Raw genomic sequence first — 27927 nt, forward strand, 5'->3', positions numbered from 1 at the left:
ACCTTAATCTTATCTGTAGCAGATTAAAAATTTGTATGTTAAAAGTTGATTACTTGGGGTAGGTTTTTACAGATAATTTATTCTTAACTGAGAAAGTGATGCTTCCTGACCTGAGATGATAAATCATTTAAATGCTTTTTTATTTGCCCTGAGCTAAGCACTGAGGATGCAAGTGCTAGAAAGTAAAGACTGCACCTGCCTTGGAGGAGCGTAACAGTGTTAATTTCTGGAAGGACTGGAGAGAACAACACATAAAAGAGCTGAGAAAAGGATAGGAGAGTATGAAAGGGGTTGGAAATGATTGCTAAGAAGTGAATAGAGACCTGATTCTGGGTAAGATAAAGTGAACTATAATATATCATTAATGATTATTGATTGGAAAAAAATTTTTTAATAAAATGAAAAAGCTTTTATTTTAAGGGCTTACTTTGTACCCAGGCACTGTGTTAAGCAGGAGGTTGTAAATACAAAAAGCAAGTTGGTCCCTGATCTTAAGGAATTTACATTCTAAAAAGGGAAGACATCACATTAAGAAGCTGTGGCTAGGGAGAAGTATTTTGTTAAGGGAAGTCTGAGGGATTGAAAATGGAGCCATTGATAATATCTTTTGCCCTTTCCTCCAATGGCAGTGTTGACTTTATTAATATTCCAGAACAAGAGGTAGAAAGCGGAATTGGAAGAAGTTTTGTTAGCTTGAGGATGCCTTAATTACAGCCTTGTGGTAAATCTAGGTTGGGCTATAAATGATGAAAAGTCACCAATCAAAAAGCCTAAAACTCTCGGGGCTGTAATGGAAGTTGCTTTATGATGTGAAGACTAGAGCAAAAAAACATGGAGTAAAAGTGGTTGAAGAGCAAAAGAGAAGTATTTATCCAAAAAATTATTTACGATGATCAAAATTGGCTTAAACAAATGAAAGTAATCATATTAACAATAAAACCTTCCGATACTGTGAGATTTTGTCAGTAGATGGAGAAAAAACCTTTACACAAAACTCATTTAATTTAATGCCCTATAGAAGTTAGATATAGACCTTTTTAATATGATAACAAAAAGACAGCATTTTTCTTAGTGGAACAATACCAGGTGCTTTTTCAATAAATAGAGAAATAGAGTCCCCACTCTGACATTTATAGAAATGCCAGCAATAAGAAAAGAAAAGGAAATTAAAAGCATAAAAGGAGACAAAAATTAATCCTTTTTGAAATTATGGTTTTCAACCATCTGGAGCAGATCTGTGATTTGAGAAGGAAAAAAGGACTCTTATTACAAGCTGGTCTTGGTTCTTGATATTAACTTCTCCTTTATTCTTTATAGAAGTTGTTTATACGTTTTCTTTACTTTCCTAGCCATCTAATTGCACTTTAATTCCTTCATTGTAGCAGACGACCTGGCATTTTTTAGGTTGTCCAGCATGAGCACCTTTCAGTTCTCATCCCTTAGTTTCTTGGAATTTCTCAACTTTATATCCATTTTCTTCTTTCCTTAGGTACCTTACTAGAATTAATTTTCCTATGGGCATTCTTAACCTCCTTTTCCCTATTTACCTCTTAATGGATTTTGTTCTAGCAACCCCTTCTTGTGTGTCTTTAGTATTTTCCTCTCTGACTGATTCCTTCATAACTTCCTTCTTTTCTTATTCTTAGGGATGGGAGGTTGGGGAAGAGAGAATCCTTTATTGATGTTTTTTTACTCTCTTCAGATACTCAATCTTTCTCTGCTCTTCACTGCTAGATTTAATTAAATGTTGTCTATCTTAATACCTAATATCTTTTGAGCATCACTTCTTCACCCTCACTATGAAACTGTTTTTCCATCTGTCTTTTTATTTTTTTTTACTTTCTTTTTAACTTAATGGTATTAACTGTCCCATCTGACAATATTTTATTTCTCTTTGATTTTATAGATAGCAGTCTCCTTTGGTTCTTTGCTTCTGTAATTGTTCCTTTTTTTTAAGCCCTCTCTTGGCTTCACATCTGACTTATCCTTGAATATTTGTATTCCTTAAGAGCCTATTCTTGACCATCTTGAGTCTGTACTCTCCCTTCACAATCTTAATTTACCTCTATACAGATAAGTCTGAAATCTATAACCTATGTTTTTACCTTTTTTTCTGAGCTTTAGACATATTACCAATAACCTAGAGTAAATCAGTCTAAATATGTTGCTTGTCTGTAGTATCACATTATACCACATCTCTTGTTTTCCAGATTTTGAGATTATGTTCTCTCTCACATCATCATTTGTTAAGTGAAGGTGTTACTAACTGCACAATATCTCCCTTCTCAGTTATTTTTTCTCACTTCTAATATCAGAATGGAAGAACTTATTTCTGTCAAATATAGAACTACTGTAACAACTTCCTAGCTTCTGCATTCTCTTTGACTTTGCAATCCATTCTTCTTATGGCTGCTAAAAGTCTGTTTCACACATGGATCTAACCATTTCTTTCCTCTTTCTCACTGAATAAAATTCAGAACCCTTCAAGTGTTACTCGACACCTTTTCAAGTGACACTTGAGACCATTCATATGCTGATGCTGTTGTATATTTTCATTGTTATCTTACTCAATAACCGCCTACTAGATGTCAGATACTATGTAGGCACTTTGGATACAAATACAAAAGTGAGACACAATCTTCCTCACCTCAAGAAGTTTATGTTCTACAGTAGTGATGTCATCATGATTTGGAGGAGAAGGCAGTGCCTTCCCTGAAGCATTCAGGGAAGATTCCTTCTAGGAGGCACTTGAGTTTAGCAAATTGAAGAAAATGAGTAGAGATGAGAGCATTCCTGGTAAAGAGGCAAGAGATGGAATGTTGTGTATAGGGAATAGCAAATAAATCTATTTGGCTAGAGCCAAATCAAAGCATGTGAGAGGAAAATGTATGTAATCATAATACTAGAAATTTTGGAGGGAGTGTGTCAAAGCTTTTAAATATTAGAAAGGGCTTGTATCCTATACTAAAAGATAGTGGGGAAATCAATTCTTTAATAGGAGATGACATGGTTACTGTGCTTTACAAATATTTTGGTAGCTTTAAAGAGGATGAGTTGGAGAGGGGAGAATTTAGTTTTAGGAGAGCTGTGAAGACATTCCATTAGATTGGACAAAGGACACAGATGTGCAAGGTAAAAAGATGGTATATAAGAAACTTAGGTCACTGAAATAATAGTCTTGATGCAAGTAGAGGAATGAGGTTAAGTGGAAAAATGGTTGTGATTTTTGAAATTTGAGTAAAAAATACATGATGCTTTGTGAATCTAACGTACTGATCTCCTTGTTTTTCTATTCTCCTGTACTACTGTCTTTGTGCCTCCTAATTAGTTATTTGTTGATATCTTATTTTTTTACACTGTGAAGGGTTGAGGCTTCATTTAAATTTTCTATCCAGTCACCTAGATAATATTTTATACCTAGTAAAGTTAGAAAACAAAGAAATGAAAGTTTACCCTGCAATAAACTTCTGAGGGTGTAACTATTAAAATATAATATAATAACTGATATTATCATTACTTTGTAACATCATGAGGTTTTATATATTAACCATATTGTATTGTAAAGGAATTGTAAATTCAATCTTATTTAAATTAAATTTTTTGTATTAAAATTAATACATGTTGGTACTGTTTAAAGAGTGTATATATGTAATGTGACTACATTTATTGTTGGAATTGACAACATATTATAAAACCATAGAATGTGTATTTCATTTAGTCTTTTTTTTTTTCCCCCTTTTATTTTAGTTATGGGAGAATAAGCTGATGCAATCTAAGGCAGTAGATGGATTTCATTCAGAAGAACAATATTTAATACAAGTGCAGCAGCAACAGCAGCAGCAGCAGCAGCAACAGCAACATCACCATCATCACCACCATCAACAAGCACAACCCCAACAGACTGTGCAACAGCCATCCCAAACTCAACAGGTCCTTATCCCTGCATCACAGCAAGGTTTGTATGAAGTTGGTTTCAGACTTTTAGATGTCAGTCTTTATTTTCTTCTGTTTTAGGAGAAATTAAATCTGAAAGAGTTAAGCCAATCATAGTTAAATAGTGCTTAGTGAAACTAAAAAGTAGCATGAAATATTAATGCTGGCTGATGTCCCAGATTCTTTCTTTTGGCTCAGTTATATGCATATTCATTTACTCCTCTAAGATTAGTCTAATTTAGGAGCTACTATCATAGTGCCTTGAACATAGTGGGTACTTCAATGTTTGTGGAATCAAATTAATGCCTAGGCTCAATTCAATAGGATCAAGACTTAGAAGTGGAAAAGACCTTAAAGATAATAATCTATTGTTATAATATTCAAAGATAATCTTTATTAGTCCATTCCCTTTATTGTATAAAGGAGGAAAAAATCAAAAAAAATTCTTGTGACTTGATAAAAGTCATATAGCTAGTATATAACAGGATTGGGATTCAAACCTATTATCTTATATCAGATAAATGAAATCTGAAATAACTAAGAACAAAAAGATTTGAGCTTCTGAACATAAGCCAATGCATGCCAATTATATAACAAATCAGAAGCAGGTCTCCTCAGTTTGTCACTGGACCCCTGAATACAGGAAATTGTTGTGTACTAAGAGAAAACAATATGATATAAACAAGCATACAAGATTAAGTAATTTGACTTCTAATGGGAGGGAAGATTAAGGACTTTTCAAGATAAAATTCCCAGAAATTAAGAGAGAAGAGAGGTACCCCGACACCTCTCAAGTGTTTTCAGTTAAGGGAAGAAAAAAGTAGTTACTAATCAACAAGCTTGGAGTGTTTTCAGATAAGGCGCATGGGTTGCTTGATGTGTTATTGCATCAGTCTTTGTATCTGACCATGTTTCTGGTCATCCTCAGTAAAGGAACTATAAGCAACAAGTAGAAGTGGTCCAGTTTCCTAGTCACACAGGGCTGGCTTTAAACAATACAATGAAGTTTTCTCACACATCCTATAATTGAATAGTTTTCTCAAAAGTCAGAAATTGGACTAGGCCCATAATTGAATAGAAAGGGAACTGAGCTAGCTCCAGAATTGAGTCACAAGATGGATTCAGTGTGGTTCACTCAATTCCCACTATGCCCACAAAACTCAATCCTCATTCCATTACACTTCATTCTTATTTACCTTGCCTCTGTAAATAATGAATTAGTATTTTACAGTTGAAATACTCCCTATGCCCAAACTAAGACAGAAGCAGTTTTAATTTTTCCTTGGAGAAAGATTATTCTTATTACTTAGTTAAGTCAGTTAACTTGTGTCAAATCACTGACACGGCACTTTATTTTTGAATACCTATGAATTTCTTTTGTTTTCTAGTATTTGGTTTCCACAAGGTGGGCTGACCTTGTAATAGTAAAGTTAACTTTATGCTTTTAATTCATATTTTCAGTATTTTTGACATTTCCTTTTTGTCTTTTTTGTCAGTAGTGACTTTTATTTTGCTAAATTCCCTACATATTTATTTTGACTAGGTACAAAAATCTTAGATATTGCTTCACATATTTGCAGACATGTCTGTTTATTTATTTTGTTAATTCTGATAGTAAAGCATATGTTTATCCTAAGTCATTAAGCCCCAAAGAATTTTATGTAATGGAAAAGTGTATAAATTTATAAATACCTATGACACAACGTAGTAACTACACTTCAGAAGAGTGATGATTAAAATTAGATCACAACACCTCTACTTTTTAGTCTTAAATAAGCTTTTCCAATGTTGTGACTAAAAATAATTTTACATGGTGATTCACCTTGTAGTGATGAATCTGGCTCCAGTTGGCTAGTTTGCTCTTCAGTTTAGCTTGGATTATACTCTGCTGGCATAGTCACTTCCATGCCAAAATGAGGCTCTAGAGTAGGGTTTCAGTGAAGGGTAAATAAATAGTATTTTAATGTAGTATGTAGGTGTAAAAACAATTAGGTATGAAGAGAATTAATTTGTTCATTTGTAGAATTTTAGCAGCCTATAGTTTACTTAAGGGTAGAGGGGTTTTCTTTTCCTAAAACTGGTAATTTTCATGTAATAAACTTGATGGTAATTTTCTCCTTTCTGTCTTGATGACTGTTCCTCCTATTGCCTAAAGCTCTGGCATTAGGATTTTATGTCATCATACATTAAAATTTGACTTTCTTCACTCAGAGAATATTTGGGATAAATGGGTTATCCTTCTTTTCTCTGAAATTTGCGGAGTCAGACACTTTTTAAATATTAACATTTAATTAATTAAAAATTAATATTAAATTGCTTAAATATTAAACAAAATATTGGTTAGGAGTTAGTGGTAAACTTGAAGCTAGATAATAAGCCAAATTATTATTACTGATTATTGACATGGATATATTGCTAACATATAATGATGCTTAATTTTGGGCAATAATTTTTTTCCCCAATAGTATTTTACATTTTTCCAAATTCATGTAAAGAAAATTTTCAACATTCATTTTTGTAAAACTCTTTATGTTCTAACTTTTTTTACTCCCTCACCTTCCCCCCTCCCTAAAACAAGCAATCAGATGTAGATTAAATAAGTACAGTCTTTTTAAACATATTTCCATATTTGTTATGTTGTGCAAGAAAAATCATTGCAAAAGGGGAGGGGGGTGAAACCATGGGAAAGAAAAAAACAAAAAGGTGAAAATACTAATACTATGCTTTGCTCTACATTCAGCCTCCATATGTCTTTCTCTTGATAAGATTGGCATTTTCTATCCCAAATCTATTGAAATTGCCTTGAGTTACTGAATTGTTAAGAGCCAAGTCCATAACAGTTGATCATTACATAATCTTGTACTATGGTCTCCTAGTTCTTCTAACCTCACTCAGCATCCATTTTGTTTTAAGTCTTTCCAGGCTTTTCTAAAATCAACCTGCTCTTCATTTCTTATAAAATAATAATATTCCATTATTCATATACTATAGCATATTTAGACATTCCCAAAGTGTTACATTTTTTTATTGTTTTCTAAGGTTTTTCTTTGGCCATAAATTCCTCCATTCTCCACAGATCTGATAAGTACTAATTTGGTGTACTAATTTGCTGGTAGTATCATTCTTTATGTCTTAAACTTATGTTGGTATAAGGTGTTAGATGTTGGCCATTGCCTAGTTTCTGCCATATTACTTTCCAATTTTCGCAGTGATTTTTTTTTTTTTTACATCACCATTGTTTTCCCATCATCCCTTTCTCACTTAACCCCATTTTTTAAAGAAAAAAAAAAATAAGAAAAATCAGCTAACTGATCAGTATATTGAAAAAGTCTAGAAATATGTGCAGTGTTGAGTTGTGGACTTTCACCTTGAATGTCTTCATATCTTTCCTTTTGAGACATACTTAATCTTTATAATTTTATAATTATAACTTATAGATTAGTTATGAGATCTAATAATACACTTGTGTATGTATGTTTCCTGTCCATTTATACTATTACAGTCATTGTGTATATTATTTTTTAGGCTCTTCACTTTATTTCTATGTACTTATCATATTCAGCATTCCCCTCCCCCCCTGCCCCACCACCTTCCCCCCCCACACACACACACACAATTGAGGTTAAGTAACTTGCCCAGGGTCAAACAGCTAGGAAGTATTAAATATCTGAGGCCATATTTGAACTCTTGACTTCAGGACTGGTGCTCTATTCACTGTGCCACCTAGCTGTCCCTGATTCAGCATTTCTTAAACCACGGTAATACTCATTACATTCATGGACCATATTCTTGTCTAGCCATTTCCTAATTTATGGATATCAACTTTGTTTACAATTTTTTTGCATCACAAACAGTGCTGCTATAAATATTTGGGGATACTTAAGGAACTTGAGCCAGGTAGAGCTGATTATTACTGATTACTCAGTTATATAATATAAAAGATGATGTGGTAAGGTTATGACTTTTCAGATACATTCTTAAATAATCTCCTTAGTTAGATTTTGTATTGTAAATAACCAAAAAAAAATTTTTTTTTTTTTTATTGTCTATGAGTTATACCAGTGGTATTACATATTGAAGGACTTCTGGGCTCAAATACCCCCATGAATTTCTACTACAAAAAGTCCTTTACACATGTACTCCCAAGCATAGCTTGAAGACTTCTCATTGATAAAGAGTTCCTTCATTTTCTGAGGAATAGTCCATTTCATATATAGACATTTCTCAGTTGCTAAAAAAAAGTTTTTCTTTCTGTTAAATCAATGTCCTCTTCACTGTGGCTTATACTTTTAGTCCAAGTTTTGTTTTTTGGAACTGAACTTTTTTTACTGGTTGACAAGTTGAAGACATTTGTCATGTTTTCTTCTTTAGGCTAAACGTTTGTAATTCAGCAGTAGGACTCTAAACTACACTCTCTTTTGTATCCCATTTAGCTTATTAGTATCTCAAGTTTTGGTGCCTAGAACTGGAAAAGATATTTAACTGAGCAAATTCAGATATACTGAAGACTACTCTTTTCTGCTGAGAACAGGCACACACACATCTTACATATGTTTGTTTATGTTTTGAAAGTAACAGTGCCCAAACTTTCACCAGCCTTGAATATCTAGAATGCAATTATTTGGGAACTGAGAAGTATCCTAAGACCTTAGAGGAAAATAACTATATTTTATACCATAAAATAGGCCTGGAGCTATACATATTTTATATTAGAGTTGGAATTTAAGCTTGTTGATAAATGAAGTGAATGGACATAAAATCAGAACAGTAAATAAGAAGGACCAAGTGATTGGGGTTGTTAGAAGATAAAAAGACTGAGGAATGGGGGCAGCTGGGTGGCACAGTGGATAGAGCACCAGCCTTGAATTCAGGAGGACCTGAGTTCAAATTTGTCTCAGACACTTAACACTTCCTAGCTGTGTGACCCTGGGCAAGTCACTTAACCCCCCTCAGGAAAAAAAAAAGGAAAAAAAATGACTGAGGAATGACAGCTAACGGTGAAGAAGGAGACTGCAATAACTGTAAAGCAAATAGCATATAGCCCTCTTTGGGGGATCATCACTATATTACTACATAGTGTAATAATGGATTTTCCTAATGACTTTGAGTAATCAAGGAAAAATTTTTTTAAAGTTATGTACTCTGTGCTGTACAAGAATGCAGGGAATTATGTACTACATTTTAGTTTATTTTTTAATCAAAAAGGATAGAAACTTAAGTTATCTGAATAGTCACTTTGGGCATAAAACTTTATTCTCTGAATATGTAAAATTAGTTATGCGATCTAAATGATTTTGAAATACCAGTACTGCTGAGACGATTAGTGTACTCATGTAATTTTCACATGAGAATCGCTTTTATTGCCTTTAAGATTTGTGCTAAAGATTGATGTTTTTCCTAGGTGCTCAAAGACTAATCCTACGTTTGTTTTCTTTTACGATTAGTGTACATTTGCTGATGTTTTTTAAACATAGGATGGGGAAATTATTGGTTTTCATAGTATTAATTGATTTTTAAAAGGATGTATATTTTTAGGACTGTAATTGACATTTTAAAGTAATGAATTTTTAACACCTTTTAAGATTGCTAACTCTTTATAAAGTTACTAATTCCTTACGCTCATATTAGTTTTTGTTTCATATTTTCAGCAGCACCGCCTCAAGTTATTGTGCCAGAGTCTAAGTTGTTACAACATATGAACCCCTCAAGTATGGTAAGATTCACAATTTAACATTTTGATCAATTTTAGCTTAACTTCATTCTTTTTTTTTTTTAATTTATTTTTATTTTTTATTGAAGCTTTTTATTTTCAAAACACATGCAAGGATAATTTTTCACCATTAACCCTTGCAAAACCTTGTATTCCTATATGTTAAACGTGTTAATAACTTCATTCTTAGTAGGATTTTTATTACCATAGTGATGTAAATTAATATTAATAAAAGAAAATAGTAAATCAAGAGAAAACCTTTTAAGGAATGGTTACAATAAATTATTTTATATTAATGCCCGAGAAAGCACGATGGAAATTGTTTATTTTAAAGTTACTATGTCATCCAAAAGGGAGGGGTGTATCTCTCTCTCAATTTAACTTTATAAGTATTTTTAGCAAGTCCTCAATTTATTTTTGGGCTTCATAACTGCATGTTTTTTGTTTGTTTGTTTTTGAAATAAAGTACTTTATATGAATTCTGCTTTCTAGCTTTCCTTGATCTCAACTATCAATGTTTTCAAGCTATAGCTTTTTAGAAAGGGGGTAATATTTAAGTGAATTGTAGAAGGTTTATAATAATAGCATGTGGATATTTATACACACATGCATATACAAATTCCCCTTATGTAGTATGCTTTTGATTATTGTTCCCTCACCTCCCATTTCAAATGTTAGCTCTTTGAGAATAAAGGTTGGGTTTTTGCCTTTCTTTGTATCTCCCATGCTTTGCAAGTCTGCCACTTATAAGTGCTTAATATGTACTTATTGACTTGAATTGTTAATATGTTGTTGGCTAATGCCTAAAGAATCACTGCAAAGTTGATTAAATTTCTAATTTATTTACTATGTTGTTTAACTTATAAGAACAGGATTTTTTCCTAATATTTTGAAATGAAGATCTCAATTACAATATTTCTTATACTCATGATCTTTAGTGTGTACAAAAAAATTAATTTAGGCACTTCTTGAGTTATAAACATCTGTTTTATCCTTGCAGATACAGAGACTAAACTACCCATTCTCCTTGTCCACTGTGTTGTTTTTGATAGCAGCCAGATTGTTTTCTTGTGTTCATAGGGCAAACTATCTGGAGTTTACCTTGAGATTATGCTACATCCATTTCCTCTTAGTCATTTGCTTTTTACAACTCACAGCTCAGATAAATTTAGCAAGACAATCTTTTTCAATTGTATATGATTTCCATTTCTTAACTTTTTGTCTTCTCAGGGGTTTTAAATTTTGTGGATTATGCAGTCTGGTGAATTCAGTGGACCTTTTTTTTAGGAATGTATATTCCTGAAACTGTTTATATTGAAATTTAGGTACTAATTTTTAAAAATTTTGCTGACCCAAACTAGACCTCCTGTTCTAGCTCTTTTCTAACCAGAGTGGTGCTAAGCTTCAGTATGAATGAAAGCCCGAGGGGGAGCTAGCACCTGCATGCCTTTGTCCTTCCTTTTTTTTCCCTTTCCATCTCAATCTTTTTGGTTGTAAGTGTATGAACAGGTGGTATAACTGTATCCAGGAAAGGGAACTCTTTAAGTTCAAGGATTAAGAATCCTCTTTCATAAATTTAAATTCTTTGAGAGTGTCCAAAAATTTCTGGTATCTTAGCAAAGTTTTTGACTATATCCTCCTCAAAATGAACTTATTTTTCTTCCAAAAATAATCCTGAAAATAGATTTAACTCTGTCCATTTTCTTCCATTTTGTATTTCTTATTTGGAATTGATTTTTCTGCTTTGGTTCAGTATTTACAATTGTATACCTGCTTTTGTTTTTATATCTTCTTCTCCAGAGTGCTGCTGCTACTGCTGCTACCTTAGCACTGCCTGCTGGAGTTACTCCTGTTCAGCAGATTATAACTAATTCAGGTAATTCAGGTAATTCAAAATGATAGGTCTATTTGACATCTCAAAAATTATATTATCACTTAGTCTTGATTGATGAATTTATGGTTTCACTTAATTAGGTGACTGCGAATAATTGTGAGTTTTTAATGCCTATGTTGTGCTTTCACTATAACATTTCATTATTCCTCAATATAAATTTTGTTCATGGAAATAACAGAAGAATATATACAGTAATATTAAGCACTAAATCTGAACACTTTAATTGTTTATATCTTAATGTTTCATTTTTTTTTTATATGGGTAAACCACATTTGCAAATATGTAAATCATAGCTTACCTTGTTCAGTATTATTATGGTGTTATTATTCTTGCTTAAATAATGTAAAAGGAAAAAAATATATTATGTTCATTTAATCAATGGCTGTCAGAGACAATTTATATAAATATACATGTATAAAATTACACATTGTATGTAGCCAAGCATTGGAAACCCCTATAAATTAAAAGTGAGTGTAATCTAGAGTAAGGCCTTGTTCCATTTCACATGACACACAGGTAGCTAGATGGCACCGCAATTAAATTCTAGAGCTAGAGTCAAGAAGATCTGAGTTCCAAGTCATTTAATCTCTGTTTTTTTTTCTGTGTATTCATCTGTAAAGTAAGACCAATAATGGTATCTAATCCCCAGGGATGTTGTAAGGAACAAATGAGATATGTGTAAGGTGTTTTGCAAATCTCAAAAGTGCTAAATAAATATTAGCTATTGTTATCATTATATTACATTATTATGCATGATAAATTCTTATTACTTGTTAACTGATTTTATAGCGTTTAAGAAACAAAGATATGTTCTTTTACCAAAATAGTACAAAGTATAAATAAGGGTTTTGATGTGGTCAAGCAAAATAATAATGTTTAATATTTAGAGGTATACCTTTGGAGATGGTGTCTTCTATTGGCATAATAAAAGCTTTAAGGAATAAACACTTAATTTAGAATGTTGTTCAAGAGGCAGCATAGAGTAGATATCCCTGTTCAGGAAGACATGGGTTCAAGTCCTACCTCGGTACATACAGTACATACAGTTCTTTGATGTCATTAACCCCTCATGCATCAGGCAACTTGGTAAAACTATGAAAATGCAGAGCAGCTGCCACATCTATTCTGCTCAGAGGAGATTCCTTGTCAGGAATTCTTGACCAGTGTAATCACCAGTCTGCTAAAATAAGTATAATCATTTGTGCGTGTGTACATGCTTACAATGCACAAGTCTGTTTTAAAGTTCATAAGGTTTTCTCTTAAGCATTTTCAGTAATTTTGTCACTTTGATTTTGCTATTTATTTAGGAAGAAGGGCTCATAGATGTCAACCTAGGCTACTAGGGTTCCATTTTAAATGAAGCATTTACATTTAGCACTCTAGAAGTCTGAAAAATGTACATTCTTCTAAAGTAACACAACTAGAATCATAGGATTTTTTAGCAGAGGTTCAAAAACCTCTAATCTTTTCAAAAAGATAAAGGTTTATAAAGAAAATCAATTACATTGAAATGCAGTTATCAAAATATTTATATATGTATTTAAAGTTCACAGACTCTAGGATAAGAACCCCTGATTTAGACATCTCACATGTCATTTAGACATTCTTACTTTTCAAATGAGGAAACTGAGGCTCAAGGGCATTAAGTGATAAATAGCAGAATTAGGATTTTAAAGTCCACTTTCCTACTCATGATTCACTCTTAATTAACTAACTAGTAAACTCTGTCAGCAGTTTGGATCCTCTAATCAAATCATACTCTTAATAAAAACCTGTTGGAGGGCAGCAAAAAGATGAGAACAAAAAGTGCCATATTTAAAGCAGCATTTTGACTAGAATTTGTACCCAAAAAAGGGGAAGAAATAAAAGAAAGGAATGTAGAAGAGTATATTAAGTATAGATGAAAACACTAAAGTTAATTTTTAGGCTTATTGTCAGATAACCTATTTTGAGAGCTTTTCATCGAAGCCTATTTAGACTAACTTGTGATATACTATGGAAATCGTTACTTAAAAGGTAACTTGAATAACTTTTTGTTGTTGTTATAGGCCAGATTCTACAGGTAGTCAGGACTGCCAGTGGTGCCCAGTATATCCTTCAGCCACAGCAGTCAGTGGTTTTGCAGCAGCAAGTTATACCACAGATGCAGCCTGGAGGAGTACAAGCTCCTGTTATACAACAGGTAAAAGAATCTTTAATGATAAGGATACCTTTAGAGACTTTGCAGAGATAAAACTAGATGGTTGAGGAGAGATGGGATTACCTTGCCAGGTATCTAGAAATCCTTTGCCACGATTTGTGTAGTATGTCTTCATCAAAGGTGTTAAGTTGGGATTCTTGATAGCAGAAAGGAAACGGCCTCATGGCTTTTCTTTCTTTTGTTCTTCAAACTAAAATTTTCAGCTGCTGTAGAAAGACTACTCTTCACACATAAAACTAATACTTCTAACTTGACATTTTGAAAATCTTCAAGCAAATCCTTTTTTAGTATATGTGCTGCTGAAGTGAGCACAATTCAAGTAAATCTTAAACTTTATTCAGGGAATTGTGCATCCAAAAAATGAAAAAGGTTGGAGAGAGAACAAGTATATATAAATACTTACAATACAATTTAAAATAGACAACTATTGGAAAAGATCAAGAGTATATAAGTTTCATAGAGGAAGAAACTTAATTGAGGAAATCTTGGAAAATTTCAGAGAGTAGTACCTGAGTTGGTTCTAAATATAGAGGAAGATTTCACACCATATAAAAGTTAAGAGGAAACTGGTTTGGGTATGTGAATAAATGCACATAAGAGTGAGAAGGTGGGCCAGAATTGGAAATTTGAGCTAAGCTGAAATGCATGAAAACCTGTATTAGGAAAAGAACTTGATGATATAAAGTTTAGCTGAACTTACTTTTATTTTCAGATAGTCCTTTTCTTGTGCTTTGAAGGGCCCTTGCTTTCTCCTTTTCTTAAAATTGTATAGCAATTCAAATTGCCTAGATTATTCCAACAGCCTCCTAATTGGTCTCCCTATCTCAAGTCTGTCACCCATTCTAGCCTTCTATCCATCCTACTGCCCAAGCAATTTTTCTCAAGCTCAGACTTCTGGCTCCCATTAATAGTTAATCCAGTAACTTCTTATTGCCTCTTGGATAAAATATAAACCCTTGTATTTGATTTTTAAAGCCCTATCCAAGATGGTTCCAACCTTATCATTCTGTCTTCATTGGGCATTTCTCTCTCCCTAGTTTCTCTGATTCTTTCAAACTACCTTCTCTCTGTTCCTTATATATGCAGCATGCCATCAGTTTTCGCCCTGCCTTTGTATTGGCCATCCCATGTGTCTGTAATTCACTTAATTCCAGCAAGTATTTTAACTTTGCTTTTTTTTTTTTTTTTTCTTCTTGTTTATTTGTTTATTCTTATTTATATACTTATATTATAATCTGTCATATTGTTTTCTGTATTTTTCTATTTGGGTTTGTAAAACAGATTAAAACTAATAAATTGTTATTTTAGTTTTTAAAATTTTTTATTTTCAAAGAAATTGGGGTTAAGTGACTTGCCCATGGTCACGCAGCTAGTAAATTGTCTAAAGCAGAATTTGAACTGCGGTCCTCTAGATTCTAGGGCTAGTGCACTATTTACTACATCATATAGCTTCCCTCTCTACAAGTTTTTAGATCACATACTTTAAATGGGGAGGAAAATAGACTAGGTGATAAAGCGTTTTCAACAGTTGTCTGTTGAAGACTTGAATGAAGTATGCATGTACAGAGACTGTTGAATTGATATCTGGGCTATTTATTTTGTGGCAGTTAAAAAATTTTTTTTTTCCCTTTTAAGAGAAATAACTCAAGCACCATCTTTTTCATGAAGTATTTTCTTTTCTTCAACTGCTACTGCCCTCCCTCTCCTAAAGTACCTTATATTTAATGGTTTATATTTGTATTTATTTGTTTTAAATTTATGCATAGGTACTTTTATCTTTCCCATTAGACTTAAATTTATTGCAAGTAGAGTTTCACTCTGTGTAGTTTGATCTCCATTACCTAGAACAGGGTATGAGCATGCTTACTTGTTATTAAGCTTTTGAAACTAGCCTAACCAAAGTGATCCTCAGACAACCTTCAAGCCCATGCTCTTATTCCCTGTATTTTATGGCCAGATGCCCGTGTATTGTGGGGAACTGAATCTAGCTGATAATCTTGAACATTCTTAAATATAGTTGCTTTTTCTTCTATACACACACACACACACACACACACACACACAAATTTTCCTTCATTAATGGATCAAAAAGCAAATGTTTTCCTGCTTTTCTGATCACTTGCTTAATAGAAATGAAAAAATGCTAAAAATGGCAAGGGGATTGTTGATTTCACATTAGAGATATGAAAAATGATTAGGACAGGAGAGATAGTGGTACCAAAAAGCCAGTCAGGAAACTATTTCATAGTTAGGATAAGAATAATAAGTACCTATATTAGAGTTCAAGAAGTGGAAAGGAGCCAGCTAGATAAGAGAAAAATGATTCATGAGATATTCAGCAATTGATAGGTTTGGCAGATGAGTCATCAGTCTAAAGAGTCAAGGATAACTTGAAGGTTTCATGCTTTGGTGACTGGAAAAATAGTAGTATGATTTAAAAAAAAAAAAGCATTGGTGTCACTCATGAAGACATTTTTTAGTAGAGACTTGTCCTGTGTAATATTTTTATTAAGTGATATGGATGAAAATACAAAATGTCATGTTTCTTCAAATTTATAAAGCTGGGAAGGTTAGTTAAAACAATTGATCATAATCAAAAAGATCTTAAAAGTCAAAGCTATGCAAGTGAATAAATCCTGTAAAAAGAAGGCAGAGAATAGTCACGGAAATATGTTTAGAACTAGGAAGAACCACCACTAAAGAAAAAGGAAGATGATGTAATTGTTTAAATTGTTAAAGTTGAGGTAATAAGACTATGGGAAAGTTTGCTTAGGGTAAAGGAGATAGCATATTTGTGGAAAAACTGGGTAAAGAAGCTTTAGAAAAATAGAGATTAAAAAAGAAAGTAAATGGGAATGATACGTGTCACAGCTTCCAAAGAAGACCAGAATATTAAAACATGAGTGCAAGTGGCTACATTTGCTTTTTCAAGTAAGATGACAGCATATTTAAAATATGACTCAATATTTTTCTTCATAAATCCACTCTCCTCTTAGCTTGCCTTTTCAGTTGAATGGGTGCCATTCTTTTAGTCACCTGGGAGTCACTGAACTCTACTCTGCATGTCAAGTCATTGGTCAAGTCCTGTCAGTTCCTTACTTCGTTTCCTTTTAGTCAAACCATGCCATTTTCGTATAGGCCTCTGTCATCCTATTACTGAAATACCTTCTTCCTAAATCTTTCCAAATCCATTTTCTTCACTTTTAATCCAGCTTCCACATTGCTGACAAATAGATATTCAGGTACTACCTTGTCCCTCCCATGTTCAAAAATATCTCAGTGTCTTCTCTTATTGCCTTAACACAATATAATATATATCTCTTTTCAGCATTTCTAGTATTTAAAAACTCTTGATAATCTGGCTCCAGCCACATTTCTTTCCCTCTTGCATTCTATCTAAACTCCAATATTAACATTTTTTCCTTCCATGCATTGTGTTTGTTGTGCCTGTATCTGGAATACTCTCCTTTTACCTCTTGCAGTAATCTGTGGTTCCCTTCAAAGCTCAGCTGAATGTATGTCTCCTTCAAGGGACTTTACAATAGTTGTTAGTGTTTTATTTATTCAATTTATCTGTAAAACTATTAATACTTCATGGACTCATGAGAGTAGGATGAGCAGATAGGTGGAAAACATAGGGAGAGCAATGAGGGAATTTTTCATAAGTGTTTTTATCTTTTTACTGGGATAAAAAGAGGTGAAGCAAGGGGACAGAGAAAATATAAAGGAGATTTGGGTCATGGGAATGTAAAGAAATGATTTGAAAGATTTCTGTTTAGTGCTGAGGAGCCAGTTGAAGTTAGTGTAAGTTTGTTGTGGGTCCAGTTATCATGAATGAAATAAGTTCAAATGAGACTTTAACATTCCATTTCCTTATGTGCCAGGTTTTGGCTCCTATCCCTGGAGGGATACCACCACCAACAGGTGTCATCATACAACCTCAGCAGATCTTATTTACAGGAAACAAGACACAAGTCATCCCTACCACAGTGGCAGCTCCCACTGCAGCACAAGCACAGATCACTCCTACTGGTCAGCAGCAACCACAACAGCAGACTGCCCAACCACAAGCTCCTTTGGTGCTACAAGTAGATGGAGCTGGGGACACTTCATCTGAAGAAGATGAAGATGAAGAGGAAGATTATGATGATGAAGAAGAAGACGATAAAGAGAAAGATGGAGGAGAAGATGGACAAGTTGAAGAGGTAAGACTGGGAAAAGTTGGAGGTGAAAAACTTGACTGCTGATTTTATATTTTTCATACAGCTTTTATTTGGAAGGTCAGTATTTAAGTGCTGATTGTTTAGGTAGCAATTTTTAGAATAACATTACTGCTTTTAAGTTCTTCATAGATCTTTGGGATTGAGATTTCGCTAGTTAAAAAGAAAAAATTTAATATATTCTTTTCCTTAAAGGTTTGGTTGCTATTTAGATTTGCTCAAAGATTAAAAGTATATAGTGATAAGATTTATGGCAAGTAAATCATAGTACTTATGTCTACCTTGTAGTTAAAACACTTCAATTCCAACTCTTGAATTCATAGAATAGGCCTAAACATTCAAGTTCTTGATTTACTAGGTTACTAACAATAAGAAGATTCAGAAATGAAAAGAACCCCTAATTAAACAATATCTTTCATGTAAAGAATTTCTAAGTCTCCTGCATTGCTGTTTTTGGCAATTAAAGCCAATGATGGCAAATTATTCTACCATTATGCTCATATGTATACTTTGAGAGAGTTTCAGTTTGCTGAATATTAGTAGCGTTTAATGTTAGTAATATTGACTGATGATAAATTAATATAAAATTGTCTCTCCTAGGAACCCCTGAATAGTGAAGATGATGTGAGTGATGAAGAAGGACAGGAACTATTTGATACAGAGAATGTTGTTGTGTGCCAATATGATAAGGTAACAAGTTTAACAAACTATAAGAGGTTGTTTGTATTGAAATTTCTTATTTGGCTTTCTTCCTATTGCTAATACTTACTTGTTTGATTTTAAGAGAATAAAAGTAAAAAGACCTATTAAATGAGTATTGCATTAGTGTAAGCAGATATTAATAAGGGGCTTTTTTTGTGGTGAGGTGGCAGTTGGGATAAGAGAGGAAATACTGAGAGAAATGGAGAAGTGGAATTTTAAGACAACATGTTAACTGGATAGAAGAGAAAAAAGAGAGGAAAATCTCAGGTTTTGGGAAGTTGATGGTTGATAGAGACCAAAATAATAGCAGATTGAACAAGAAAGATGATGATTTTTCAGGTCCTGCTGGCCTCTAGATCGAAATATTTTAGAGATATTTGGAAGTACAAGTGTGGATGATTTGGGAGTTAAATTTGCATACAAATGAAATGTTGGGAGTAGAGGAGATTTCCATTGTAGAGTGTGTGTAAAAGAAGAAAATTGTTATGGGAACAACTTGCTAGTGGCTGCTGGTATTAAGGTATTAACATCTGCTAGTGGCTTCTGGGGATCTAATTCTAACCAGCAGAATAGATCCCTTCATGGGAGGGAATGATAATGTTAGAAGGAAACTGAGGCAGTTGCATTCTCTGATCTCTCTCCTCTTCCCTCTAGCTTCTGATTTCATTTTTAATTCACAAGCAACATCTGTGTCAGTAAAGGCTGATTCGCAATTCCTTCAGGAGTATTATGATTCACAACTGTGGGGACTTCCAGAGAACTAATTTGCCCTTTCACACTTGGGCGGGTCCTTAACAAAAATGTTGGGAATACATTAAAGGATCAAGAAAAGATTAAAGAACCAAACCTCTAATCTAACAAAGTAGAGAGAATATGCTGGAGAAAAAACGAGCAAAATGCTGTTAATATCTACAAATGTGATGACTGACAAGCCATTGAATTTAACTTTTGAGGTTTTGAGGTTGAGAGTGATGATGTCAGAAATTCAGTTTTAAAAATTTTGAGGGCAATTTGGGGAGTGAGAAATTAGAAACAGTGATGGGGGGAAAATGAATAAGTAATTGGGTATAGAGTGGGAGGGTCAAGGAAAAACTATTTTAGATTAGGCATAGTTTGAGTATGTTTGTAGACAAGTAAGAAGAGAGTAATAGAGAAATACAAAGATAAATGAAAAAGATGATAGCGGAATGAGGTTTCAAAAGATGTGGAAGGGAAAGGGATCCAGGACAGCAGGTCTTTTATAAAATACAAGGTCAGCATAATTGGGGAGTACTACCCCCAAGGAAGCCATGTGTGCTGGATTTAGAATGGAAAAATTTCAGTTGTCACCTTTGACACTTAATAGATGTGTGACCCACAGGTTTGTAATTCACCTTGCCAGTCTTTGCTTATCTGTAAAATGGAAATAATAATACTACAGTACCTTCCTTGTAGAGCTGTAATGAGTCTCACATGAAAAACTGCATAAAATTGGCAGACTTTAAAGTGACATAGATGTCAGCTCTGTGATGAGTAGGAAGGAGATTATGAGTAAGGGAACTGAGGACTGTGAAAGACAAATTGAAGAGAAGTGTAAAACCATCCCCATCTTAGTTCTTTTTAGTTCAAAGCACATGTATTCTGCATTTTAGAATCAAAAAACACAATTTGAAATTAGTTGCAGTATTGAAAAAACTATTGTCAGCTTGTGGTATAATGAAGAATTGAATTTGAGCTTAGAAGATATAGATGGGCTTGAATTCCATTTCTGCTTACTACCTATCCCTTACACTTTCTGAGTCACTTGCTTTCCTCACACCTAAAATAAGGGAATTGGATCACTTCTCATTCGAAGTCCTTTGACTGTCATTTATTATCTGTTTCAGAAATGTTAGTGTAAATCTTACCACTATTTGAGAAATAGTGAATAAATTGGTTTAAATTATATTTTTGATGTTCATAGAGTATATAAGCAGTTTTAAAATGTTTTTGCTTATTATTATACTTACTGGAATAAATATAACGCTAACCTTGTATTTTATAAAAGACTTTCTTCACATCATTTGTAGTGTCAAACATTTGGTTTGTATAGGATATGAGTTGTGGTCTTATTCCTTGCTTTATGTATAATAGAAGACAGTAACTGAAGAAGTTTAGAAATCTTCTAGAGTAAATCTTTCACTTTACAAATGAAGAAGTAGGCCTAGATAGAAAAGTTGTGACTTTCCTCTATTAATTCCAGTGTACTTTTCAACTGTTCAATGAATTAGATTTCTCAGATCAAAAAGTCTCTTAATGTTTATGTAGGTGGCAATCATTTTCAGTATGTTTTGCTTTGCTAATTTAATTAAGATTCACAAATGTCTATTATGTGTGCCATATTTTTGTGTGCGTGCTTGCACATGCACACCACCTTTTTGTCCATTTCACTAATTTTTCCACCAGAGGGCACCCAAAAATAGTAGATTAAAAGACCAAGCTCATAAACTAAAATACTTAGTATCATTCATGTCCCAGCTATAAATTAGACTGCTGAGGTCAAAATTCTCTTAATTTTTTAGGTGTATGACAGATATCACAGCATTTTTAAAATGTTTTAAATTAATTAGGATGCTTTCACCAGTATTAATTGTACTATACCTGCCAGTTGTGTGTATACAATACATAAATGTATGTATATACCTACACATGGATTGGAAATTGACAGATTTTTTTTTTTCTTTAGAAGAGGATATAATTAGAGAAATGATCTATTTGAAGGATTGTTATGTAGAAGAGAAATTAGCTTGTCTAAAGATCAAGAGCAGAATTCTATACCCACTAAGTAGAAATGTCTAGGAGTTCCATTTTTCACAAGAACATTTATTTTTCAAAAAAGAAAGAAACAACCTTCAACAGTGCCATGTTGGAAGGCAATATTTTACAATCCTCCTATAATTCTGAATTGGATTTAGGGCAAAAGGATTTTTTAGTTTTGAAAAGGGTATTCTATTAAAATGAGTCAGCCAGTTAAGGAGATTGAGGTCCTCAAGATACGTTGTCTTAAAGTAGTATGGCAGCAGTGGGAATGTAATTAATAAAGGATATATGGAAAGAAAAATGGACAAAACTTTGGTTTTGGTGAGGGATGATATTTTTGAGGTACAGAAAAGTAAGTGATTTAGGAAGGAAATCATAGGATTTAGAATTGGGAAGAAGCTTAAAGATGATTAGTTCAGTTCCTGCAATTGAGGAGAAGGTCCAGAAGATGGTAGGTGACAAATTTCAATGTCAGCTCATTTGTCTCAAATCCAGTTATTTTTTTCCCCCATGATGTCTCTATAGCAGGAGTTAGTGGTCTGTGAATAACTATTTTTCAGCATAATTGATTTTTGGGGTAATCTCCTAAAATTTTATTTTGTGTGCATTTTTTAAGACATTTTGAGAAGGGCAGAGAAGAGAGTCCAGAGATAAGTTAGTCATAGTGACAGGGAACTAGATTAGCATAAATAATGGAGATCTTTTAATTGTTTGAATTTCTACTTCCTAATCCATCAAAATGAATTGGTTTTAGATTTGCTTTTATTTTCCTTCACAACTGAAATAATTAAAGATGAAGAAAAGTAAAGCATGTTCTTTAATTTTTTAACCCTAATTATTAAGTGAATTTATAGGTAGCTATAATCTGCAGGGAGTTGAAGACTGCCTAATAGAAACCTTATTCTATATTAAGGTGAGAGACAGATAAACCACCTCACTCTCTATTCTCCATTTCCATGTAGAAGATCTTTGTGGGAAAGCATTTTTCTTGACTCAGATATTATAAGTTGTTAAATAATTTTATGTAATTGACTTTTAAAAAACTTTTTTTTGGGGGGGGGTTGCACCACACTACTTTTTAGCTACCTCTCCTCAGTTGTTATGTTTAGTAGATTTATACCTGGAGCTTAATCACTTCTCTCTGAGCTTCAGTTTCCTTTTTTTAAAATGGGGATTATAGTGCCTCACAGGATTGCTGTAAAGAAAACCTGTTTTAAACTTTAAAGTAATGAAATATTACAAATTTAGCATAGATAGTGAAGATCTAATTAGTTTTACTTTTAAAATTTACACTTCATTAAAATTTTTATGGAAAGTAGTCAGAATCAACTGATTTTACATTTGCTTTTATTTTTCGTTCTTATGCTCTGGTAATAATCATAATCAGAAAGCTCTTACCCTTTTGAATCCTTTCTTTTAAAAAAAGTTTAAGCAGAAATAACTGGACATAGAGTCATCCTTCCTGCCTCACTTCCTCCACCCCCACATAACACACACTGAAAAGATGGGAAGATACATTTGTTAATTTTCTGAGGTTCTAGCTTATTCATTATAATTTATCATAATTTATTTACTCTTTAAGTGGAATTATAGTATCTTATTTTTTAATTTAAAAAATTTTTCTTATCTTTTTTTTCATACTCTTATTTTCATCTTACATTTTTTGTTTATTTAGATCCACAGAAGTAAAAACAAATGGAAGTTTCACCTCAAAGATGGCATTATGAATCTTAATGGAAGAGATTATGTATTTTCCAAAGCCATTGGAGATGCTGAATGGTGAAGAATTGCCTTTAAAAACAAACACAAACAAACAAAAAGGATTATTAACGCTGGACTGGTTGAAAACTTAGGACATATACTTCAACCAAAATTATTTCTGCATGTCAGAAAAGTATGGTAGAAGCAAAGCTACTGGAACAAAGATTGACCATGACAACGTAGACACTACTTCAGACTGGCAAACCATGGAACTATAGCACCTGGCGTTGTTGGGAGCTGAGTTTTTGTTAGGAATATGATAATTATCACTTCAGCATACAGGTATCTACAGCCAGTAATTAGCATGTAAGGCTTTGTTGCCATCTTTCTCCCTCTAACTTGTTAAATCAAAAAATATTTCTTGGAACAAATTGAAGGAACTCTTCCCTTTTGATAGACTGATCTGGAACTTCTTGTGTGTAGTCATTATATAGACTAAATTTGTGCGGGGGCTTTTTACAAAAGGGAAAGAATTATGGTATTGAATTAAAATTCTCTTGTATAAGGAAAAGATTTAAAATTCTATTTGATAGGTCTTAAGCAATTTTACTTGCCATTATCCCTCAGTGATATTCCTTCTTTATCCCTACCCCTTCCTTTTCTCAGCATCTGTTTAAGAGAAAAGAATATAATCAGTGATAATATTCATAGGATCATAGACTTAGCACTGGAAGGGGCCTCAGAGGCATTTTACCAGAACCTTGTTTTATAGATGCTGGATTTGGACTTATTCTTATTATTATACCATATTGCTTCCCAGTTAAATTCACTTTTGGAGACCACATCTTTATTTGACCTAAAACTTTATATATTATCTTAAAAATTAAGTTTTAAAAAATCTATTCAGTATAATTCAAAAACTTTTTACAGGAGTTGAGAGGAAATAACAGTGGTAAGTTTAATCTCCTTAAGGAGGGCCTGTCCCGCTTTCCTCATCCTTTCCCCCCTTTTAAAGCCAAGTTGGCTCCTCAGGAATAGTTTTATTTCAAAGGGTACCATCTGATTAAAGTTGTATATACATGTGCAAATACATTGATTTATTCCTATAATTAGGCTGAAATTTGTCTTGGTGAGTTTAATCTCCAAGCTTTTAGATATCCAGTGCATTTATTATAGTTGAAGGTGAGGACACTGATTTTATTAAACAACTTAGTTACTATGAACAAGTTTCTTGTGCTTATTGGGAAAGAATAGCAAAACTTGATAACAAAAATCTAATTGTCAATGAGTGTTTTTGAAGTGACTTTTAGGTAAAACCTTTTTTGCTTATGTGTGAATTTGTCCTCCTTGTTTACGTGATAGCCCTACTTTAAAACCAAGTGATGGGCCAGTGTAAGCAGCTACTCCAATTCAGCAGAAAGGAAGACAATGTTTGGGGCTAGATAGTAGTCACAGTTCAGTGTCCTACCAGAGATTCTATAACTGTGTAGCACTGTAATGTTTACTTATATCAGCTACTTGGGAGAGGATCAATTATTATCCTTAGTAAACTAAAAGGACATTTTCATGGACATTCTTCCTTATGGATACTTAAAATTTTGTCTTGGTTTTAGTTGATAAAACTCCAAATGTATTTAACCTCCTGTATATTTATTAATTGCTTTTCTTTTCCCTCTCCCATCTTAGTCTTCCTTTTACTTGCCTCTCAATATGTTTGCAGCAGTAGCTTACATGAAAACCTTAAAGTATATTGCAAGGAAGAAAACTGTGATGAGCCATTATATGGGTTTTTTAACACCACTTAGATCTCTAAAATTGTCTATTCACCAGAGAGCCTAATCAAATTACTGCCCCTCTTGTCTTTGCTTATATGTTGTAAACCTCATTATAAAGTTGGTTTCCAGTCACATTAATAATAATTAAGTGCTGTTTTGATGTAAAGATATTGAGTATGATTTTTATTTTAATTTGTCTTAATTTAGGATATAATCTAAGTCTTTTTTAGAAAAAAGTTTGTTTTTAATTACCACTATGCTAAAAGCACATGCAATTTTTTTGGAGGTCATTTATATGCTGGGGTGGGGTGGGGGAACCAGACTAGTTAACCCTAACTTTTTTTTTTTTTTTTTTTTTTTTGAATTGTCAGGTAGTAAAGCTGCCAAATAGGTTTGTTTACCCCAAAAAATCAATCATCTACCTGAAAAAGTTTAGCAATGCTGCACACAATTGAACAAATGAAACCTTTTAGCTTCTTAGCAGTTTTACTACTAGAACCCATGTTACAATATACTTATTCTCTTTTGTGTCTTGGGGTCCTCTATGGTAGACAGATATCTTTTTTTGTTCATATTAGCAGCATTATAAACTGGCTTGTCACTATACTACATTTTGTGATAAAACCACTGCTTTCAGAGTAACTTTTCAGTTATTTTGAAGCAGGTTAATAACCATTTGTATTTGCACCTGTGTCTTACATATTAATTATGGCATGCTTGGCAAATGAGGGATTTTTTTTTTTTAATTACCTGTGAAGTTTTTTGAAAGCCAGTCAAACAAAATGACTTACCAAATTGTGCTCTTACATATTGCTACTTCAAGTGTTCCTTTTAAATCAAACTTTTCGATTTTATTTTGTAGCAAATTGCTGTAAGAATGTAGCTTGCTTACCTTTTATTGTACTTGAATTTTAATCATGGTTTTAAACATTGTAATTAAACAGACCATTTCATTAGGTTCCGTAGAATTTGTCATTCCTTTGAAGAGGACAAGGAATTCCCACTTTGAGTTTTAAAATTAATATAACTTGTTTATTTGAAGTAGAAGAAATAGTTCAGTATTAATATTACAGAGATGAGAGGTTTCAAAAAAGTTTAAGTTTAGATTTGCACAGATGGTAACAGCACCTTTTAACTTGAAAAAATGGGGAAATAACTTTAACATTAATCATCAGATCTAATGGACATTTGCATAGCAACTGGATAAAGTGTAGAAAAATTTGTGCCTTTCAGTATACAGATTCTTTGTTGGTGGTCATTTGAATAAGCCAGGCCACTTGAATTCCTGAGAGCACGTTTAATTTTTTCGGAGTTCCAAATGTATCTTTAAAAACTCTTAATGTGCAATTAATTTCTAAAATCAAATAAGTAAAATGTCTGCTATTGAGGGGAATAGACATATAAGGAACTTTATATTGGACTGTTATATTTTTAATGTTCAATTTTTGTTATTGCTAAGTAATTAAATTTCATCCTAATGTTATATCCATGTTGTCCCTTGCATCATAGGCCGCATTGACATAGTCCTCTCAGTAATACATCATGGTTTCAAAAATACATGATAATTTTCAGTGTGTTTTTTGAGAAACATAGTTCTAATATACAATGTTCTTAGAAAACAGCATGAAAACATGATGTATACATGTTTTCCTTTGCTAGAGTGTAAAATTTAAAAATCAAGGTTTGGGCTTTTTCTTTCTTTCTTTTTCTTTTTCTTTTTTTTTTTCTTTTTTTCTTTTTTTTGGCCTTTTTTTTGGGGTGGGGGGATTTGAGGGATGTGGAATTCCCTCTGTTGAAAGTATTTCATGAATACCCAATAGCAATAATGTCACCATAAACTACTTCTACTACAGGAAAACAGTCAAGTAGATTCCCATAAGAGTTCCCTTTTTTAAAAATTTGTAATTTCTTCCCATTTGAAAAACGTTCCTTTATAATGCAGATTGATTTCACACTGAATTTTTTGTTATTTAAAAATTGTTGTGCAATGTTGTTAATTGACACTTTTGTCGGCATTTTATTTTTTTTTCTCAGAAGCCCCTTATAGCCCCTGTACCAGTATCAAATTAATATTTTTTTTCAAATTTCCAAATTCAACGGTTAAATATAGGATTCACACACACAATTTTGATTCTTATCCCATTATTATGCCGGGGAAGTGATATTTAAATTTACATTCATTTTTATATAATTTTGTTCTCATTTACTTTTGGACATCTTCTGTGACTTTTAAAAAATAATTTTGGCTATGCTTATTATGAGGAACAAAAGGAACTTTTTATGGGAGAAACTATTTTGGGTTATTTACACCTATAGTCCAATGTGTATAAAGGTGTACCAATGGACTACAATATTTTTTTGGTAGGGGGAGGGACTCATATCCTTTTTTTGCTGTTCTGAGCTACAATTGTCAACTGCTGTTGTACATACTATTATGTGTACGGGGGTAAATATATTTATTATGTTTGTAAAAGTCATTCTGTACAATTACAGATCAAGGTTGCTCTTCTGTGATATACAGGATATTATGTTTCAAAGGCCATGCTTGGAATACAATTAGAGAACTTAGTATTTTGATGTACTAAGACCTATTTTAAGTTTAATATTTTGCCTTTGCAAAAACTTTAATTAAAGATGTTATTTAAAAAAAACTAGTGTTTTTTTTTTTTTCTACTTGTTTAATAATAAATTTTATTTTCACACAAAGGTTACTACATGAAGTTATATCCTTTGGCAAATTAGGGAAATGCTTCTGAATGGTGGTAATTGAAGTGATCCATTGTGGGAAAATATAAAACTTGATTAAATTAGTGAGAGAACACTAATCTGAATAAGAATATATTTATAAATATTGAATAATTTTTAAATGTCTTCAAGCACATGTGGTTAATATTGAGCTCTAAAAACGGAACCCTATTTAGTGAATAGGGTATAGAATCAAGATTTAGAACTGAAAGAGGGCCCTAGAAAGGAATCTAGTGCATTCCTCTTTTTTTATAGATGAATAAATTGAA

The 27927-nt window shown here is 32.8% G+C and overlaps 1 protein-coding gene and 1 non-coding gene across 4 annotated transcripts; both read left to right on the forward strand.

Moving 5' to 3' along the window:
* Positions 1 to 3747: 3747 nt before the first annotated feature.
* On the forward strand, positions 3748 to 27564 carry GTF2A1 (general transcription factor IIA subunit 1; the record flags this gene model as incomplete). 3 transcript variants are annotated; one of them, XM_074289827.1, is given in 7 exon segments in its annotated part: positions 3748 to 3955; positions 9582 to 9646; positions 11444 to 11528; positions 13586 to 13719; positions 17622 to 17942; positions 18558 to 18647; positions 23113 to 27564. In XM_074289827.1, coding segments are annotated over 7 exon segments (1011 nt in total), but the record flags the coding sequence as incomplete, so codon positions are not given.
* On the forward strand, positions 6061 to 6205 carry LOC141559279 (small nucleolar RNA SNORA79). Its single transcript, XR_012487341.1, has one exon. It is a non-coding gene; the product is annotated as a small nucleolar RNA SNORA79 (small nucleolar RNA).
* Positions 27565 to 27927: the final 363 nt, after the last annotated feature.

This window comes from Sminthopsis crassicaudata, chromosome 2 (genome assembly GCF_048593235.1).
Source record: "Sminthopsis crassicaudata isolate SCR6 chromosome 2, ASM4859323v1, whole genome shotgun sequence".
Taxonomy (NCBI): Eukaryota; Metazoa; Chordata; class Mammalia; order Dasyuromorphia; family Dasyuridae; genus Sminthopsis; species Sminthopsis crassicaudata.